Source organism: Hemiscyllium ocellatum, chromosome 19 (assembly GCF_020745735.1).
Source record: "Hemiscyllium ocellatum isolate sHemOce1 chromosome 19, sHemOce1.pat.X.cur, whole genome shotgun sequence".
NCBI lineage: Eukaryota > Metazoa > Chordata > Chondrichthyes > Orectolobiformes > Hemiscylliidae > Hemiscyllium > Hemiscyllium ocellatum.
This window is the reverse complement of record NC_083419.1, coordinates 4,999,455-5,019,827: the sequence shown is the minus strand read 5'-3', so window position 1 is coordinate 5,019,827 and position 20,373 is coordinate 4,999,455. Positions and strand designations below refer to the sequence as shown.

The following is a 20,373-nucleotide window of genomic DNA, read 5'->3' as shown; positions in this document are numbered from 1 at the left end:
AATAAAGGGGAGAGTTCTCAGTGGTACCCTGGTGAAACCTCTTCTCCAACCTTCAGCAATAAAAACAGATCATCTGGTGTTTTTGAAACATGATCATTTCTGGAAGAGCTTGTTGAGTAATACAGCATAAACTACTCTTTAATAAATAGTTCACTGAGTGTAAAATGCTTTGGGATACCCTGAGTTTCCAATAAGAGAATGGCTGATCTTAAACTCCCACCTTCTGGCACTATTTACATGCCTGTGATAGCCGTATTAAGAAGGATCGCAGGAGCAATGCTGTGAAACTGTGTTACGTCTTTGTTCAGTGAGTGTTGGTGTCTGTCATCCATGAAAGTAATTGAATTAATTACAATAACAGGGAGCATCAAAGAAGGATACTTAATACACAGTCTCTAAACCGGAAGGGACATCATTAACCATGCAACAGGAGAGAAGATGTCATGGCAACAGACTGACCTAAATAAACGAGTAGGGAATTCTGCCCCTATTAAAGGAAACAGAAACCTTCACACTAATTAACTGGAGATCAGCGATGAAAACGATTGCTTATCTCCTGTTTACATTGGCTGAAGTGTGAGGTCCAACTCACACTGTCCCCTCCAAGAAACTACTCTTGTATTTATGTCTCACCATCTTCCATTTTGTACAGAAAATGTGGTCCATTATAAGGGGCTTGGACTGGCTAGACAGGAAGAAATGGCTCCCTCAGTGGAGGGATCAATGACTGGGGACATAGACTGAAGGTTAAAGGAGATGTGAGGAAGAATGTTCTCACCCCAGAGGGTGGTGGGAACTTGGACCTCCCTGCCTGTGATGGTGGGAGAGACAGAAACCCTCATCATATTGAAGAAGGATTTCGGGGTGCTGTTGTGATGCAAAGGTATGCAAGGAAAATAGGATGAGAATAGTCAGGTGGTTGTTTTTGACTGACATGGATGTGATGGGTCGAAGGGCCTTCTCTATGATTCTAATCCCTTTCTTGCACCGAGTCGGAGTAACTAGGACTCTCTCTGATCGAGTCAGAAGGCCCTGGGAGAAAGTGAGGACTTCAGATGCTGGAGATCAGAGTCAGGAGTGTGGTGCTGGAAAAGCGCAGCAGGTCAGGCAGCATCCAAGGAGCAGGAGAATCGACATTTCAAGCATAACCCCTTCATTAGGAATGTGGCCTGTGGGCTGGGAGGCTGAGAGATAAATGGGAGGGGGCTGGGATCGGGGAGCAGGTAGCTAGGAATGCAATAGGTGAAGGTGGGGGAGAAAGTGATAGGTCAGAGAGGAGAGTGGAGTGGATAGATGGGATAGGTAATGGTCAGGTCAAGAGGGCGGTGCCAGGTTGGAGACTTGCGACTGGGATAATGTGGAGGAAGGGGAAATGAAGAAACTGGTGAAATCCACATTAATCTCATGTGGTTGCAGGATCAGAAACCCCCTGGTCCTCACCTTCCACTCCACCAACCTCTGTATACATTGCATCATCCTCCGCCACTTCTGCCACCTACAAACAGACCCCACCACCGGATATACTTTTCCCTCCTCATCCCTATCAGCGTTCCAGAGAATGCATTCCCTCCACGAATCCCTTGTCAGGTCCACGCCCCCCATCAGCCCTCACCCCACTCCCAGCATGTACCCCTGCCACTGCAACAAGTGGAAAACCTGCACCCACACCACGCTCCTCACCTCCGTCCATGGCCCCAAACGATCCTTCCATATCCAACAGAAATTTACCTGTACCTCCACCAATGTCATCTACAGTATTCATTGCACCCAATGTAGTCTCTTCAATATCGGGGACACAGGCCACCAACTTGCAGATCATTTCAGAGAACATCTCTGGGACACCCACACCCACCAACCCCACTGCCCCATGGCGGAACACTTCACCTTCCCCTCTGACGAGGACATGCAGGTCCTCGGCCTCCTCCATCACCACTCCCTAACCACCCAAAGCCTGGAGGAAGAAAGCCTCATATTCCACCTTGGGACCCTGCAACCACACGAGATAAATGTGGATTTCAACAGCTTCCTCATTTCCCCTCCCCCCATATTATCCCAGTCCCAAGTCTCCAACTCGACACTGCCCTCTTGATCCGTCCATTACCATTCCCATCCATCCACTCCACCCTCCTCTCTGACCTCTCACCTTCTCCCTCACCTTCATCTACCTATTGTATTCCCAGCTACCCCCCCCCCCACCCCCCGCCCCTTTTATCTCTCAGCCCCTCGGCCCACAAGCCTCATTCCTGATGAAGGATTTATACCTGATACGTTGAATCTCCTGCTCCTCAGAAGGCCCTGGGTCCAGCCTCACCTCAGAGATTTGTTTGATCCTGGTTGAGAACCTGAGAAGGCATTAATTCAACTGGGCCTTTATTAGAAACATCAAAACTAGGAACTTGGTTAGGTAATTTTTCCATTTGTCTTTCTAACTGCTTGCTGTACCTGCCTGTGTACTTGCACTGACCAGTGTACAGGGACACCCAGGACCCTCTGTATATTACTGACTGGCATACACCCTCATTCTCTGGCGTTTCGGGCATTGAGAGGTAATCTGATTGAAACTGAAGGGTTTAACAGGGTTAATGGCTACATCCCTTGAATGGACAGTCAGGGAGTTTTCATATCCTAGCAAAGGACATGACCACCACTAGCACGGCCAGCATCTATTGCACATCCCTAACTGATCTTGAACTGAGTGGCTTGTTAGGCTTTTTCAGGGGGCAGTTAAGAGTCAACCATATTGCAGTGGGTCTGGAGTCACATATAGACCAGACTAGGCAAGGATGGCAGATTTCCCTTCATAAAAGACGTGAGCAATCCAGATGGATTTTAAATGACAGTCTACATTGGTGTCACGGTCACCATTACTGAGCCTCATTCCAGATTTATTAATTGAATTTGAGATTCCACTATGGCAAGAATCGAACCTGTGTCCCCAAATCACTGGTGTCATCCTCCGGCTTACTCCAACATCCCAGATGTTATTAATTGAGTTGAAATGTCACCAGTTACCAATGATGCGATTTTTACCATGTCCCTGGATCTCTGGATGACAATGAGCAGTGATATTACCATTGTGTCACATGTAGAACACCCCTTCTCCACATCATGCAATTTCCAAATTGTTGCAGTGATGAAACGTTGCTTCTTTATTTTTATAATCACACCAAGATCAATAAATCCATAGTTGCTCACATCAAAAATTCAATCCATTTAACATTATTAATGGAATGCATGGGGTTTACAGAGACCAGGGGCACTGTAAGCCAATCTGAATACAAACTCTGGCATGACTTAACGTGCTATCAACTTTATAGAATGCATTCCTGAAATGAAGTAATGACTGAAGATTCCCATTTGTGCTACACTTCCTTCATTACTGGATACAGGTTCCAACATGGGCAAGGTTTATCTGTTTTATTCACCTGTCTGGGTCATCAGGCAATGAGGGGCAGAGGGGCGGAGGGACGGGGGTGGGGGAGGTGACCTCCTCAAGGTCGTTCACACCATGAAGTGCCCTTGATAAGTTGGAAAAAATACACATTCCCACTCATCAGGAGTGGTGGGGTGGGGCAAGGGAGAATCAACAACTAATCCTGTAAATCCAGTAGGAAATTTAGGAGAAACGTTTACCCAGTGAGTGGTGAGAATGTGGAACAGTGTGAGGCGAACAGCAGAATTGCATTGATGGAGAGGCTGGATAAACAAATGAAGATTGGGTTACTGCAATCACACGGGTCATAAACACCAGCAGGAAGCATTCGGGCTGAACGGCCCGTTTCTCTCTGCATAGTCGATGTCATATAACTTTCTTCCAAGGCCAATTTATTTTACAATGTTTATAGTTACCAATAACCAATCATATAATTTGAATGAAGGCCATTTCTACCAGGCAATCTTAAAAAAAGCCAACAATTTTTATGAAGTTGTTAAATATAACATTTATAAGCCAATAAAACAGACTGCGCCTTGAACCTTGGTATTCAGTCACAGCATTTAGTCCAGATCACATGAACTCACTGAGATGTATCTCGATAGTCCCCATTCTCACAATGATAACTGTTTTGATCATCTACCAGTTCCTCATGTGCCTTTCCCCTCCTCATTCTCCAGCTCTCTATCCGTGCTCCATTAATTTGGCTGGTAGCACCATAGGACATCTTTTTCTTTGGACTGATGTAGTTGTCTTCACTGAGTTCAGTCTCCTCTGCCAGCTCATCGTGACCGATGATGCCACACTTGTCTTCACTGCCCTGGTCAGGATCTGCCCAGTCCTGCTTCTCCCCTGAGGCAAAGATGCCGTAGAATATGACGCCGCTGTAATGGACCACTGAGGCGATCACAAAGACATGCTGCCACTCCTCCCGGGTCTGAGGACAATGAATTAAATCGAAACGTGTCAGGAAACACTGATGGCTTTCAATGAACTTGGAAAGAAACCAGAATCCTTCAAACATAGGCGGATCCCACCAACAGCAATGAAATCAACTTTGCCAGCTTTGTTAGTTAAGGGTTAATTACTGGTTATAAAGTCATAGAGACATACAGCACGGAAACAGACCCTACAGTCCAACACGTCCATGCTGACCGTTTGGGCGGCACGGTGGCACAGTGGTTAGCACTGCTGCCTCACAGCGCCTGTAGACCCGGGTTCAATTCCCGACTCAGGCGACTGACTGTGTGGAGTTTGCACGTTCTCCCGTGTCTGCGTGGGTTTCCTCCGGGTGCTCCGGTTTCCTCCCACAGTCCAAAGATGTGCGGGTCAGGTGAATTGGCCAAGCTAAATTGCCCGTAGTGTTAGGTAAGGGGTAAATGTAGGGGTATGGGTGGGTTGCGCTTCGGCGGGTCGGTGTGGACTTGTTGGGCCGAAGGGCCTGTTTCCACACTGTAAGTCTAATCTAATATCCCGACCCAATCTAGTCCCACCTGCCAGCACCTGGCCTATATCCCTCCAAACCCTTCCTATTCATGTACCCATCCAGATGCCTTATAAATTTTGTACTCGTACTAGCCTCGACCACTTCCTCTGGCAGCTCATTCCATACCCATACCACCCTCTGTGTGAAAAGGTTGCCCCTCAGGTCTCTTTTGTATCTTTCCCCTCTCACCCTAAACTTATGCCCTCTAGTTCTGGACTCACCCACGCCAGAGAAAATACCTTGTCATTTAGCCTATCCATGTCCCTTGTGATTTTATAAACTTCTATGAGGTCACCCCTCAGCTTCCAACGCTCCAGGGAAAACAGCCCCATCCTGTTCTGCCTCTCCCTATACCTCAAATCCTCCAGCCCTGGCAACATCCTTGTAAATCTTTCCTAAACCCTTTCAAGTTTCACAACATCTTTCCGATAGGAAGGAAACCAGAATTGCACACAATATTCCAACAGTGGCATAACCAATATCCTGTACAGCCGCAACATGACCTCCCAACTCCTGTACTCAATACTCTGACCAATAAAGGGAAGTCTGATGAGGTCCTGGGGATTTATCCACTTTTCTGTGTTTCAAGACATCCCGCACTTCCTCCTCTGTAATATGACATTTTTCAAGATGTCACCATCTATTTCCCTACATTCTAAATGTTGCATGTCCTTTTCCACAGTAAATACTGATGCAAAATACTCGTTTAGTATCTCCCCCATCTCCTGCGGCTCCACACAAAGGCCACTTTGCTGATCTTTGAGGGGCCCTATTCTCTCCCTAGTTACCCTTTTGTCCTTAATGTATTTGTAAAAACCCTTTGGATTCTCCTTAATTCTATTTGCCAAAGCTATTTCATGTCCCCTTTTTGCCCTCCTGATTTCCCTCTTCAGTGTACTCCTATTGCCTTTATACTCTTCCAAGGATTCACTCGATCTATCCTGTCTATACCTTACATATGCTTCCTTTTTCTTAACCAAGCCCTCAATTTCTTTAGTCATCCAGCATTCCCTGTACCTACCAGCCTTCCCTTTCACCCTGACAGGAATATACTTTCTCTGGATTCTTGTAATCTCATTTTTCAAGGCTTCCCATTTTCCAGCCATCCCTTTACCTGCGAACATCTGCCCCCAATCAGCTTTTAAAAGTTCTTGCCTAATACGATCAAAATTAGCCTTCTTCCAAATTAGAACTATCCTTTTCCATCACTATTGTAAATCTAATAGAATTATGGTCGCTGGCCCCAAAGTGCTCCCCCACTGACACCTCAGTCACCTGCCCTGCCTTAGAGTACATCAGGTTTTACACCTTCTCTAGTAGGTACATCCAAATACTGAGTCAGAAAACTGTCTTGCACACACTTAACAAATTCCTCTCCATCTAAACCCTTAACGCTATGACAGTACCAGTTTATATTTGGAAAGTTAAAATCCCTGACCATAACCACTGTATTATTCTTACAGATAATTGAGATCTCTGTACAAATTTGTTTCTCCATTTCCCTCTATTAGGGGGTCTATAATACAATCCCAATAAGGTGATCATCCCTTTCTTATTTCTCAGTTCCACCCAAATAACGTCCTTGGATGTATTTCAGGGAATATCCTCCCTCAGCACAGCTGTAATGCAATCCCTTATCAAAAATGCCCCTCTCCCTCCTCTCTTGCCTCCCTTTCTATCCTTCCTGTAGCATTTGTATCCTGGAACATAAAGCTGCCAGTCCTGCCCATTCCTGAGCCATGTCTCCGTAATTGCTATGATATCCCAGTCCCATGTTCTGAACCATGCCTCGAGTTCATCTGCTTTCCCTGTTAGGCCTCGTGTATTGAAATAAATGCAGTTTAATTTATCAGTCCTACCTTGTTCTCTGCTTTGTCCTGCCTGCCCTGACTGTTTAACTCGTTTCTGTTCTCAACTGTACCAGTCTCAGATTGATCTCTTTCCTCACTATCTCCCGGTCCCACCTCCCTCCTTACTAGTTTAAATCCTCCTGAGCAGCTCTAGCAAATCTCCCTGCCAGTATTTTAGTCCCCTTCCAATTTAGGTGCAATCCATCCTTCTTGTACAGGTCACTTCTACCCCAGAAGAGATTCTAATGATCCAAAAATGTGAATCCCTCTCCCATACACCAGCTCTTCAGCCATGTATTCATCTGCTCTATCCTTCTATTCCTACCTTCACTAGCTCGAAGCACTGGGAGTAATCTAGATATTACTACCCTTGAAGACCTTTTTAAATTCCTGCTTAACTCTCTGTGTTCTCCCTGCAGAATCTCATCCTTTACCCTTCCTATGTTGTTGGTTTCAATGTGGACAATGACCTCTTGCTGGCCCCTCTCCCCTTTGAGAACATTCTGCACCCTCTCTGAGACATCCTTGATCCTGGCACCAGGGAAACAACATACGATTCAGATTTTTCACTTCTGGCCACAGAAACGTCTATCTGTGCCTTGGACTAGAGAATCTCCTAACACAATTGATCTCTTGGAACCCGACATACCTCTCATTGCATGAGAGCCAGTCTCAATATCAAAAACCTGGTTGTTCGTGCTACGTTCCCCTGAGAATCCATCATCCCCTACATTTTCCAAAGTTAAAAATCACACAACACCAGGTTAAAGTCCAATAGGTTTAATTGGAAGCACACTAGCTTTCGGAGCGACGTTCCTTCATCAGGTGATAGGTGAAGGAGTGTTGCTCCGAAAGCTAGTGTGCTTCCAATTGAACCTGTTGTTGTGTGATTTTTAACTTTATACACCCTAGTCCAACACCGGCATCTCCAAATCATGACTACATTTTCCAAAACAGCATACTGTTTGAAATGGGTATAGCCACAGAAGACTCCTGCACTTCCTGCCTACTTCTCTTATCTTTCGTGGAGTTAACCCATTTATGTGACTGTATCTGAGACTTTCCCCCCTTCCTATAACTGCCATCCATTACATCCCCTTGCTCTTGTAATTCTCTCATTGCCTGTAACCGTCTCTCCAACCGATCCATTCGATCTGATAGGATTTGCAACCAATGGTATTTATTGCAGATATAATCCTCAGTGACACGCAAACTCTTCTTAAACTCCCACATCTGACAAGAAGAGCATATCATTCTACTAAGGGCCATTTTTGCTTCTTTCGATCTACAGATCCAGAAAATAGCACTGTCTTATTCCTCTAAAAAAAACCCTCCAGGCTAACTTAATACTTATGGCTTATATTTTTGAGTTTAATCAAGAGGCATATCTCAATAAAACTTATAATCAAGAAAGAACCCACTCTACTCACTACTGCAGACTTACTGTAAGGCTACGCTTAAAATATTCACTTCTGTTTCTGTGCTATGATCTCTCCCAAACAGGTTCCTCCAAGATCAGTTGTGAATTTCACTGTTTGCTAATTTTCCCAGACGCACTCCAATGTCCAGTGATACATGAATTCAAACAGCAAAGGCAGTAACTGTGCAGGTTCACTGCTGTGTCAAGGAGCAGTGTGGGTTTCTTTCTCTCTTTCTCTCTCTCTCTCTCTCTCTCTCTCTCCTGCACTGACCTCACCTTGTGCTGCCTTTGTCTGTTTTTCTCCCTTTTAAAACTGTTGTTGTTTTAACTTTTTTTTTCTCCAATGTTCCGAAACAATGCAGCAGCACATAAAACAGTAATTGCTGCTCCTGGGATTGGCGAGTAAATCACGTCCAACACCTAAAATACCTCAAAAAGGAGCAGCCTGTTCAAGCCACCTCGGATTACCCCTGTCTTTATGCTTCCTTGATATTTCTGTCCAGCAGACAGGGTACTTCATCCCGTCAGGAGGAGGTGGCTGCATGGACAGTACAGTACGCCCTCTGGACCACATTGGGAGTGAAGGGTGAGGATCATCAGATCAACCATGAGTTTACTGACTGGCAGCTTTGATGGGCTGAATGGCCTACTTCTGCTCATCTTAAAACTGAAGACTTCCAAACATAGAAGGGAGAGTGCTACCAAGTGGTTTAAGGCAGATTTGTTAAGACCATATGGTGTGTGAAACAGAAAAAGAGACTGTGGTCCACAACAAATGGATCGACTGACAAAGTCATATTTTAAAATTATAATTAGATTAATACATCAATAGCACAAGATGCTGCTGAAACCAGTATGTTGCTGTGATATGGATATCTGCACCGTCCTCCATGGAGCTGTCTAATACTATTAACAAACATCATGCCATTCAATATGACCACAGCTAATCATCCAACTCATCCCCTGTTCCTGCTTTCACCTCATACCCTTTGATCCCCTTAGCTCTAAGAATCATATGTTGGTCCTTCTTGAAAACCTTCGATGTTTTGGCCTCAACAGCTTTCTGAGGTAGTCATAGAGTTATACAGCATGGAAACAGACCCTTCGGTCCAACTCGTCCATGCCGACTATCTTCCCCAAAATAACCAGTCTCAATTTGCCTGTGTTTGGCTCAAATCGCTCTGAACCTTTCCTGTTCATGTACCTGACCAAATGTCTTTTAAAAGTTGTAATTATACCTGCACCTGCTGTTTACCTCAGGCATTCCGTTCCACATACAAACCACCTTGCATGAAATAGTTGCCCTCCTCAGTCCCTTTTAAACCTTTCTCCTCTCAGTTTAAACCTATGTCCCCTAGTTTTGAATTCCCCTACCCTACAGATTCACCACTGTCCTGGGTGAATCTCCTCTGAAGCCTCCCTCACACCTGGCCATTTATCCACACCACACAGTCCAGCAGCTGAGAAATTAGATTATTTACAATGTGAAAACAGGCCTTTCGGCCCAACAAGTCCACACCGACCCACCGAAGAGCAACCCACCCAGACCCATTCCCCTACATTTATCCCTTCACCTAACACTAAGGGCAATTTAGCATGGCCAATTCACCTGACCTGCACATTTTTGGACTGTGGGAGGAAACTGGAGCACCTGGAGGAAACCCACGCAGACACGGGGAGAATGTGCAAACTCCACGCAACTCCTGAGGCAGGAATTAAACCCGGGTCTCTGGCGCTGTGAGGCAGCAGTGCTAACCACTGTGCCACCGTGCCGCCCGTAATCTTCACAAAAACAGAAATTGCAAGAAAAGCTCAGCAGTTCTGGCAGCTTCTGTGAAGGGAAACCAAAGTTAATGCTTCCTGTCCTGAGGAACTTCTGAGGAAGGGTCACTGGACCCGAAACATTAGCTTTGATTTCTCTTCACAGATGCTGCGAGACCTGCTGAGCTTTTTCAGCATCTTCTGCTTTTGTTTCTGATTTGCAGCGTTCTGCAGTTCTTTCGGTTTTGGTGAGAAACTGTCGTTCAGGAGCAGATGGAGAATGTTAGCTTTACCTTGTGTGATGTCATTGCTCCAACAATTAGTGGGCAAATCATTCCCGACAGTGTTCCCACACCATTGGATATCCCCATCAGGATACTAGCATACCGAGGGGCAATGTCCAAGTGATTCACGTTGAACCCTGGATTAAATAACAATGCGGTACAATCCTGATCAGTTAGGAATAAATTACAGAGCTAGGTCATTGTCATATACAACCCAACGGGAGGCACAGTGGGTAATGTCCTTGCCTCTGAGCTAGAAGCTTTGAATTCAAGTCCCATCCCAAAACTTGATGGCCAAGGAAGTTTGAGTTTCTAACACAGATGGAGTATTACCTTGTAAATCCTTCCAATGCCACAAGGGCAGGAGAGATTCCTGGCCAGCCATGATGATGGAAAGGGTACTGGATTCCTAACAGTCACCCTGTGGACCTGCCCTAGTACTTGGGCATGATCCCTTGATGCAATAGACATGAGTGTGAGGCAAGGTCATGTCCATGGAATTGCCTTTAGCTTTTCTCAGCCTGTGCCCTGGTCCCTGAATCCTGAATACACGCTTTGTACAGCGTGGCCTGCAGTTAGGGAGTAGTGAACAGGATGTCCTCAATTCCACATGCCCAGAAGAATGTGCCTGAACCCATTGCTCATTCACTCCCCCTCACAGCCCAACTGTTGCCTTAAACTGGAGAGTGATGCAGACCATAGGAAGGCCACTGAGCTCACAGCGAATCTCCTGCCTCGTAAAAACCTGGAGCCAATGAGTCCCACCATCCCTACTCTTCCCACATAGCCCTGCAAATTCAGTCTTTTCACTTTTTGCAAGTTATTATTGAATCCCTTTCCACTGTTTTTTTAGGCTGCACCTTCCAATTCACTGGTCACTGTGTTAAAAAATAACTCATCCATTGATTCTTTAACCAATTGCCTTAAATTTACATCCCCTGGTCACTGAACCTCCAGCCAAGAATCAGTTTCTCCTTTTGTATAAGATGTGTTTGTTAATGTTAAGCTATTAATATTGTTAAGATGCATGGGGGAAGGACATGGTTTAATGAAGCACTGGGACCACTTGTAAGGGGAGTCTGTTGAGATTTGTGAGAATCTGTGTGTACAGGACAGATCTGCATGATGCTGCATTCCTGGAACAGGGAAAGGATTGCATTTAGTTTCACACTCTGGCCTGCGATCCAATTAACCGTCTATGCTTTTCTCAGACCAGAGCAAAACTAAAATTGGGCTATGTTTATGGGGAGGTGCTGACGTCTTGGTAAATCCTGGATTAGTTAATGTAATGTTAAACCCAGGCTCACATCCTGGGGACCTGAGTTCGAATCCCACCAAAGCTGGTGGTGAAAATTTAATTTTAAAGTAAATTTGGAACAAAGTGTTACTCTAATGGTGACGTTGTTAATGAGCATAAACCCTATCTTGTTCACCAATGCCCTTTCCCATACCCAATTTGGAGAGTACTCAATTTGAGGGCAATTAGAGACGGGTAACAATGTTGGCCTCTCTGGAGATGCCTAAACTCCATAGAAATAATGTTTAAAATCCCACATTTTAACTCACAGAGCCATGGTAAGTTATAAACAAGCCAAGATCTAGCTGAAAGTTGACATTGGTTTGAGGGGCTGAATGTCTTCCTGCTATCCCAATGTCCCAAACCAGCTCAGAGAGTTGGTCTTTCAGCCCATCAAACCGAACCAATAAACAGAACCCTGAAGTTGGGATGATCAGAATGTAGGAAATCTCACCAGAAATTGCGAATCCACTAAATCCAACAGCAAGTACCAGGAAAGAGATGGCAACTTCTCTGGTGTGGGAGTAACCAACAACCAGCAGTAAGGTAGCCTCCATCCCAAATCCTGAAGAAAATAAGATGTGATGTTAGTGTCTGGAATCATCATTTCAACCTCTGTGTAATATGTTGTGTTTATCCCAGTCCCCTGTACCAATTGCCTGGATAATTGCATTGGCTCCCAGTGCAGCATTGTTTGGAATTAAAGGCTCTCATGTTTGGTTTAATGGAGGAACCTTCATCAGCCAAAGTTCAAAGCTGTGGAGTTCCCTTCCTCAACCTCTCCATCTATTTTTCCTTCTTTAAGGCCATCTGAACAAACCATGTGTTTCATCAAGCTTCTGATCACCCACACACAGTGTGTAGAAACATTGAAATAGGAGCAGGAGTAGGCCATTCGGCCCTTCAAGCCTGCTCCGCCATTCAACATAATCATGGCTGATCATCCAACTCAGTGCCCTGTTCCTCTTTTCTCCCCCTTGCCCTTTGATCTCTTTAGTTCTAGCAGCTGTTTTCCCTGGGAGTGTCAGAGGCTGATGGGTGACCTTATAGAGGTTTATAAAATCATGAGGAGCATGGATAGGGATAAATAGTTAAGCCTTTTTTCCTTGGGGTGGGGGAGTCCAGAAGTAAAGGGCATAGGTTTAGGGTGAGGCGGTGGGGGGGGATATAAAAGAGACCCTAGGGGCAACGTTTTCACACAGAGGGTGGTACGTGTATGGAATGAGCTGCCAGAGGAAGTGGTGGAGGCTGGTACAATTGCAACTTTTAAAAGGCAACTGGATGGGTATATGAATTGGAAGGGTTTAGAGGGATAGGGGCCAAAGTCTGGCAAATAGGACCAGTTTAATTCAGGATATGTGGTCGGCATGGCTGAGTTGGACCAAAGGGTCTGTTTCCGTGCTGTACATCTCTATGTCTCAATGTTTAACGCCTTCTGGAAAACATTTCGTGCTTTCTAATTCCCTCTGTAATAAAAACAGTAAGTGCTGGAGAAGCTCAGCAAGTCTGACAGTTTCTGTGAAGTGGGAAAGATCAATAGAACTGGTTCCAAAGAAGAATCACACCAGACTGGAAACACTGAATCTGTTTCTCTCTGCACAGAAACTTCTGAGTTTCTCCAGCATTCTCTGCATGCATTTTCAGACATCCAGCTCTTGCAATCCTTCCCTTTTAGTTTAGTTCCGTATGTAGTTTATGTCAGCCTTTGCATGTTTGATGTTCCTGGACGCTGCCCTTTAGGATGGACATCCAGGCCTCGGAGAGATTGCAGACAGGAGTTATTGGAATGGGACCGGGGTGAGAGACTTTCACTCTGTGGAGCGACTGAAGAAGCTGGGATTGTTCTCCTTAAAGTAGAGATCATGGGGACTTAGAACATGGAACATCGAAAAGTTCAGCACAGAACAGGGTCTTTGGCCCACGATGTTGTGCCGAGATTTAATCCTAATGTAAAATATAATAACTTAACCTACACACCCCTCAACTCATTGCTATCCATGTGCACGTCCAGCAGTTGCTTAAGTGTCCCCAATGACTCTGCTTCCACCACCACAGCTGGCAACGCATTCCATGCATTCACAACTCTCTGCATAAAGAACTTACCTCTGACATCTTCTTTATATCTTCCTCCTAATATCTTCAAACTATGACTCCTCATACCAGTCAATCCTGTCTTGGGGAAATGCCTCTGGGTATTGACTCTATCTATTCCTCTCATTATCTTGTACACCTCGATCAGGTCTCCTCTCCTCCTCCTTCTCTCCAGAGAGAAAAGTCTGAGCTTATTCAACCTCTCTTCATAAGGCAAGCCCTCCAGTCCAGGCAGCATCCTGGTAAACCTTCTTTGCACCCTCTTCAAAGCCTCTATATCTTTCCTATAGTAGGGCGACCAGAACTGGACATAATATTCCATATGTGGTCTCACCAGGGACTTGTAGAGCTGCAGCAAGACCTTGCGGCTCTTAAACCCGATCCCCCTGTTCATGAAAGACAAAACACCACATGCTTTCTTAACAACCCTATCCACTTGGGTGGCAACTTTGAGGGATCTATGTACTTGCACACCCAGATCCCTCTATTCCTCCACACTGCCAAGAATCCTGTCCTATATTCAGCATTCGAGTTCGACAATCCAAAATGCATCACTTCGCCTTGATCCAGGTTGAACTCCATCTGCCATTTCTCAGCCCAGCTCTGCATCCCGTCTATGTTGCACTGCAGCCTGCAATAGTCCTTGATACTATCGACGGTACCTCCAATCTTTGTGTCATCTGCAAATTTACTAACCCACCCCTCAACCTCCTCATCCAAGTCATTTATAAAAACTACAAAGAGCAGAGGCCCAAGAACAGAGTCCTGCGGAACCCCACTCAACATTGACCTCCCGGCAGAATACTTTCCACCTACAACCTTTTTCTGCCTTCTGTTAGCCAGCCAATTCTGAATCCAGAGATGCCAAACCTCCCTGTATCCCATACTTCCTGACTTTATGAATGAGCCTACCATGGGGAACTCTATCAAATGCCTTGCTGAAGTCCATATACACCACATCCACTGCTCGGCCTTCGTCGACCTGTCTTGTCACCTCCTTAAAGAACTCAATAAGATTTGTGAGGCATGATCTGCCCCACCCAAAGCCATGCTGACTGCCTTTAATCACACTTCTTGAAAAGTATTTGTTCAAGGGATTTATGTCCCACAGGCAGAGCTAGTATCTATTGGTAGCCCTTGAGAAGGTGGGAGTGAGCTGCCTTCTTGAACTGCTGCAGTCCATGTGCTGTGGGTAGACCCACAATGTCCCTTAGGGAGGGAGTTCCAGGATTTTGACCCAGCCACACTGAAGGAACAATATTTTCAAGTTAGGATGGTGAGTGGCTTGGAGGGGAACTTGCAGGGAGTGGTGTTCCCTTGTGTCTGCTGCCCTTGTCCTTCCAGATGGAAGTGGTTATGGGTTTGGAAGGTGCTGTCTGAGGAACCTCAGTGAGCAATGATAGAACAAGTGAGGAGAAACTTTTTCCATTGGTAACCAATAAACAGAGATTGAAGGTAACTTGTGAAGGAAGCAGAAATGAAGAGAGGTGTCATGATCTGGAACAATCTGCCTAAAAGGAAATGGGAAGAGATTGAAAAGGAAATTTGAAACAAGGAATCAGGTAATTGGGGGGGGGGGGGGGGGGTGCGGGGGGGCATAGCTGCCTCACAATGCCAGGGACCCAGGTTCGATTCCACCCTCAGGTGACTGTATATGTGGCGCTTGCATGCTCTCCCTGTATCTGTGTGGATTTCTTCCCACACCGAAGTTGCTGTTCCTGTGCTGTCTGACTCCATGTGCAGGTTAGGTGGGTTGGCCATTGGAACTGTATGGTTACAGGGATAAGGTGCAGGGGATGGGTCTGGCTGCCATGCTCTTCAGGGGATCAGTGTGGATACAATGGGCCAAATGGCCTGCTTCACACTGTAGGGATTCTATAAACACTTGAAGGGAAAACATTTGATCGGAAAAGAGCACAGAATTGGGCCTAATTGAACAGCTTTTATTTAGAGAGCCAGTACAGGCCAGAGGGGTAGAATGGCCTCCTTCAGTGCCGTGAGCCTACACGAGTTGACAAAGGGGAAAAAAGCTGATTGCAGAAAGTTGTAAAGGTCAACTGTCTCGGCACTGGTCTGTCAGTGGTTGCCATGGCAAAAGCTAGCAATGGTCATTGTCTTGTCAGAACATTTCAGACATTTCATTGCCTCTTGAAAACACTTAGAAGGCCATCGCTCAGAGATCGAAAGGGCAGCGTGTCAGAGGGTGAGGAGTTTTACAAAGCTCCTCCTCTCCCAGTGCACAGGCTGACTCGGCACACAGAGACGGTATGGTTTGGAAATCTCACAGCTGGTCAGTTAAGAGGAAGCAGCTCCCCCACCCCATATTCTGGGCTAAATCTCTGCCTCATAATTCCGTAGACTGAGTAGGATTGATGTGGAGAACATAATTCCATTTGAGGGGTGTCCAAAACTTTATCAGAACCTCCCGCTGCCCCCACCCCCCACCCCCCATAAATAGCAGTCACAAATAAATTCAATGGGAAATTCAGAGGAAACCTTTCTTACTCAGAGAATGGTTAGAATGTGGAACTTGCTCCCACAGACTGTAACTATGTTGGATAGCAATGACAGGTTTAATGGGAAGATGGAAGAAGAGGGCAGAAGGATAGTTGATAAGGTGAGATGAAAATGGGGCCAGAGGAAGTTCACGATGAACAGAAACACTAGCATTGCCCACAGGGCTGAATAGCCTGTGGTTGTGATATAGAAACAACATGATTTAAATTTCACACCCCTCCCCACAGCAAGCAATCAACAAATGCTCCATGGTGTGTGTGTGTGTGTGTGTGTGTGTGTTTTTGTATGTAGCCCTAATTCTCACTCTCTCCCCAGTTCCCCACCTTCTCTGCACACTTCCTGTTCCCACTCCACTTGCTAATCCTGGGCCTAGTTGTGGGGGTGTAAACAGACCCAGGGTTACACCAAGGCTGGGCTGCACTTCTTTCACAAACTGCCTGCTCCCACTTTGGCCCATCCCATACCCCCCACCACTCACTATTCCCAATCCTGATTCAAACCTGACAGTGTACTTTACTGACATCAGTAAGGGATGGGTCACACAGACAGACCTCAGTCTGCCCTGACACAATACCCCCTAACCCCTGCGGCCTTCCAGACATTTCTCCACCAGTTTGTTCCATTTTCGATCCCCTTTGATCCTTCTGAATTGATAAACTCAGTCCATTCCAGGCTCAAATGCTGATTATGTCTGCCTCAACTCCCCTATTGTACTCTTTGCTACCTTCCCCCACCCTCCTCTCTGACCTATCAGCTCCATCCCCACCCCATTCACCTAGTGTACTCATTGCTACCTTCTCCCTAGCCCCACCCCCATCCCCTTATCTCTCCACCCTGGAGGCTCCCTGCCTCTATTCCTGATGAAGGGCTTTTGCCTGTAATGTCGATTTTCCTACTTCTCGGATGCTACCTGACCTGCTGTGTTTTTCCAGCAACACTCTGATCTGATCTCCGGCAGAGAATCCCACAGACTCACGTTTCAACGTGTGAGGAATTTTTCCCTGATCTTGCTTCTGAATCTCTAGCATTCAAACTTTTATCTCTCTTGTTCTACTATGTGAAACGTCCTTTTGTTAATCTTAGTTGTAGAAAATTATGAGAGGCATAGTCAGAAAGATATATTTTCACTTATCAATGACCAGGGGTTGTTGATTTACAATAAAGGGCTGGAGGTTTTGAGGGTATTTAAGGAAGAATGTTTACACCCAGAGAGTGGTGAGGATCTGCAACTTGCTGTTTAAAAGGGTGATTGAGACAGGAAGCCTTGAGATATTTAAGAAGTGCATAAATGAGCACTTGAAGCACCAAAGAAGACAATGTGAAAACAACAAATGCTGGAAATCATGGCGGGTCAAGCAGTATCCATGGAGAAAGAGCAAGCTAACATTTCAAGTTCTTCATCAGAGCTCTGACTCAGACTCGAAATGTTAGCTTGCTCTCTCTCCATGGATGCTGCCTGGCCCACTGTGATCCCCAGCGTTTGTGGCTTTCAGGACAGATTTCAGCATCTGCAGTAATTTGCTCCTCCACAGAATACAAACTCCCAGGCCACGTACTGGAGAGTGGGATTGGGGTAGATCAGTGTTTGGTGCCTGGAACAGACAAGATGGGGCCAAAGGGCTTTTCTGTAGGCTGTAAAATTCTAGGACATAATCACTACTATTATATCACTCAATTATCTCCTCATCCTTAATGAGAAAAGCATTTGGTTCTCCAGGGACTGCTTTATAGTTTTGACTTCCCTCCAGCCAGACAACAACTGAGTGAAACTAAAACAGTGATGTTTGGGAAACACTCAGCAGGTCTGGCAGCATCTGCAGAGAGAGAAACAGAGTTAATGATTTAGGCTGGTCACCCACTACAATATCTATTCCTCAGATCGAGATCCCATTGAAGTGTATGAATGTGACATCCGGTACCTATTTTCTGATAGACCCAAGATTCTGTTAGTTTCTGATTTTGTTTTAAGTTGCATTTATAGAATCATCATTGAAACCATTCAACAAACAACAACACATCTTCCTCCCGAACAAAACAAAGTAGATAGCCTGAATAAATCAGGGGTCGAGAGTGTATTGCTGGAAAAGCACAGCAGGCGAGGTAACATCCGAGGAGCAGGAGAATCAGGTTTCCTGATGAAGGGCTCCGGCCTGGAACATTAATTCTCTTGCTCCACGGATATTGCTTGACCTGCTGTGCTTTTCCAGCAACACACTCTCGGCTCTGATCTCAAACCTCACTTTCTCCTGAAAAGTCAGGATCTGATTGGTGTATTACCTCCACAGTTCATGATCTTCCGGACGGTTGTGGTGGAGAGAATATTTCTGCTCCTCAGGAAATCGGCGATTTGTCCACCGATTGGGACAACGATGGTCATCACCATGTGAGGCACAGCCGATAGTATACCCACCTGCCAGGAAGAAGATTAAATACCGTACTTTTATCACTTTGTGAGAATCAATGATGTTGGAACAATTTGGATTTGTTGAGTAACTCCAACTCTTACTCTCGTTAGGTGTGCTGTGTAGATGCCTCCACACCCAAAATCAATTGTCACAATTTTCAATTGTTTGTTTAATCATAGAGTTACAGTTATGACTTCCCTCCACAACCCCTCTTCACTCAGGGTTCACCCTGGGAAAGGGTATCTCTACACACACCCCATTGTAGAATAGTAGAGCACAGGAGGCCCCGTTTGGCTGATTTAAAAAAAAACACAATCTAACACATCCCATTTTCCTGCCCTTTCCCATGTGGATCCCTCAAATCTTCTCCTCTTCTAGGATATCTCCAACTCTCCATTTGCAAGTTATTACTTAATCTGCTTCTATTGCCCTTCAGGTTCAGACTGCAACAACATAGTTCTATTGATGAGTCATATTGGACGCAAAATGTTAACTATGCTGCTCTCTCCATACATGCTCCCAGACCTGCAGAGTTTCTCCAGCACTTTCTGTTTTTTTGCCTCAACTCCCCAGTCTGTTTCTTCAATCAATTGTGCCAACGCTCACTCTGTGGAAGCAGTGTATACCACCTAGTGTGTGTATCAACACATCACCCAATCACCCTTGGGAAGCACCTTCCAAACTGTCAATCACTACCAACCAAGACAAGGGCAGCAGATACATGGGAACACCATCCCTTGAAATTTCCCCTCCACATCACTCACCATCCCGACTTGGAAACATTTCGGTGTTCCTCTAGTGTCACTGGGTCAAAATCCCCTCCCTATGGGCATCGTGGGTCTGCCTACAGCACATGGAGTCATAGAGATGTACAGCATTGAAACAGACCCTTCGGTCCAATTCGTCCATGCCAACCAGATATCCCAACCCAATCTAGTCCCACCTGCCAACACCCGGTCCATATCCCTCCAAACCCTTCCTATTCATATAGCCACCCAAATGCGTCTTAAATGTTGCAAATATACCAGCCTCAACCACTTCCTCTGGCAGCTCATCCATACACTTACCACCCTCTGTGTGAAAATGTTGCCCCATAGGTCTCTTTCATATATTTCCCCTCTCACCCTAAATCTATCAGCCTCCGACGCTCCAGGGAAAACAGCACTAGCCTGTTCAGCCTCTCCCTGTAGCTCAGATCCACCAACCCTGGCAACATCCTTGTAAATCTTTTCTGAATCCTTTCAAGTTTCACAATATCTTTCCGTTAGGAAGGAGACCAGAATTGCATGCAATATTCCCACAGTGGCCTAACCAATGTCCTGTACAGCTGCAACATGACCTCCCAACTCCTGTACTCAATACACTGGCCAATAAAGGAAAGCATACCAAACACCTTCTTCTCTATCCTATCTACCTGCGATTCCACTTTCAAGGAGCTATGAACCTGCACTCTAAGGTTTCTTTGTTCAGCAACACTCCCTAGGACCTTACCATTAAGTGGATAAGTCCTGCTAAGATTTGCTTTCCCAAAATTCAGCACCTCGCATTTATCTAAACTCCATCTGCCACTTCTCAGCCCATTGGCCCATCTGGTCCAGATCCTGTTGTAATCTGAGGTAACCCTCTTCGCTGTCCACTACACCTCCAATTTTGTTGTCATCTGCAAACTCACTAACTGTACCTCTTATGCTCGCATCCAAATCATTTATGTAAATGACAAAAAGTAGACGACCCAGTACTGATCCTTGTGGTACTCCACTGGTCACAGGCCTCCAGTCTGAAAAACAACCCTCCACCACTGCCCTCTGTCTTCTACCTTTGAGCCAGTT

General features: G+C 45.6%; 1 protein-coding gene across 1 annotated transcript in view; it reads right to left on the bottom strand.

Annotated features, from left to right (window-relative positions):
• Window positions 1-3,928: 3,928 nt before the first annotated feature.
• The window catches only part of slc17a8 (solute carrier family 17 member 8), a 70,531-nt gene continuing 54,086 nt past the window's right edge, over window positions 3,929-20,373 (bottom strand). The window contains exons 9-12 of the mRNA XM_060839211.1: window positions 18,417-18,549; window positions 11,986-12,096; window positions 10,244-10,371; window positions 3,929-4,370 (exon numbers count right to left, since the gene is read on the bottom strand). Of these exons, the coding sequence (XP_060695194.1) occupies window positions 4,017-4,370; window positions 10,244-10,371; window positions 11,986-12,096; window positions 18,417-18,549 (726 nt within the window). The 3' untranslated portion in view covers window positions 3,929-4,016. The remainder of the gene's footprint in view (window positions 4,371-10,243; window positions 10,372-11,985; window positions 12,097-18,416; window positions 18,550-20,373) is intronic.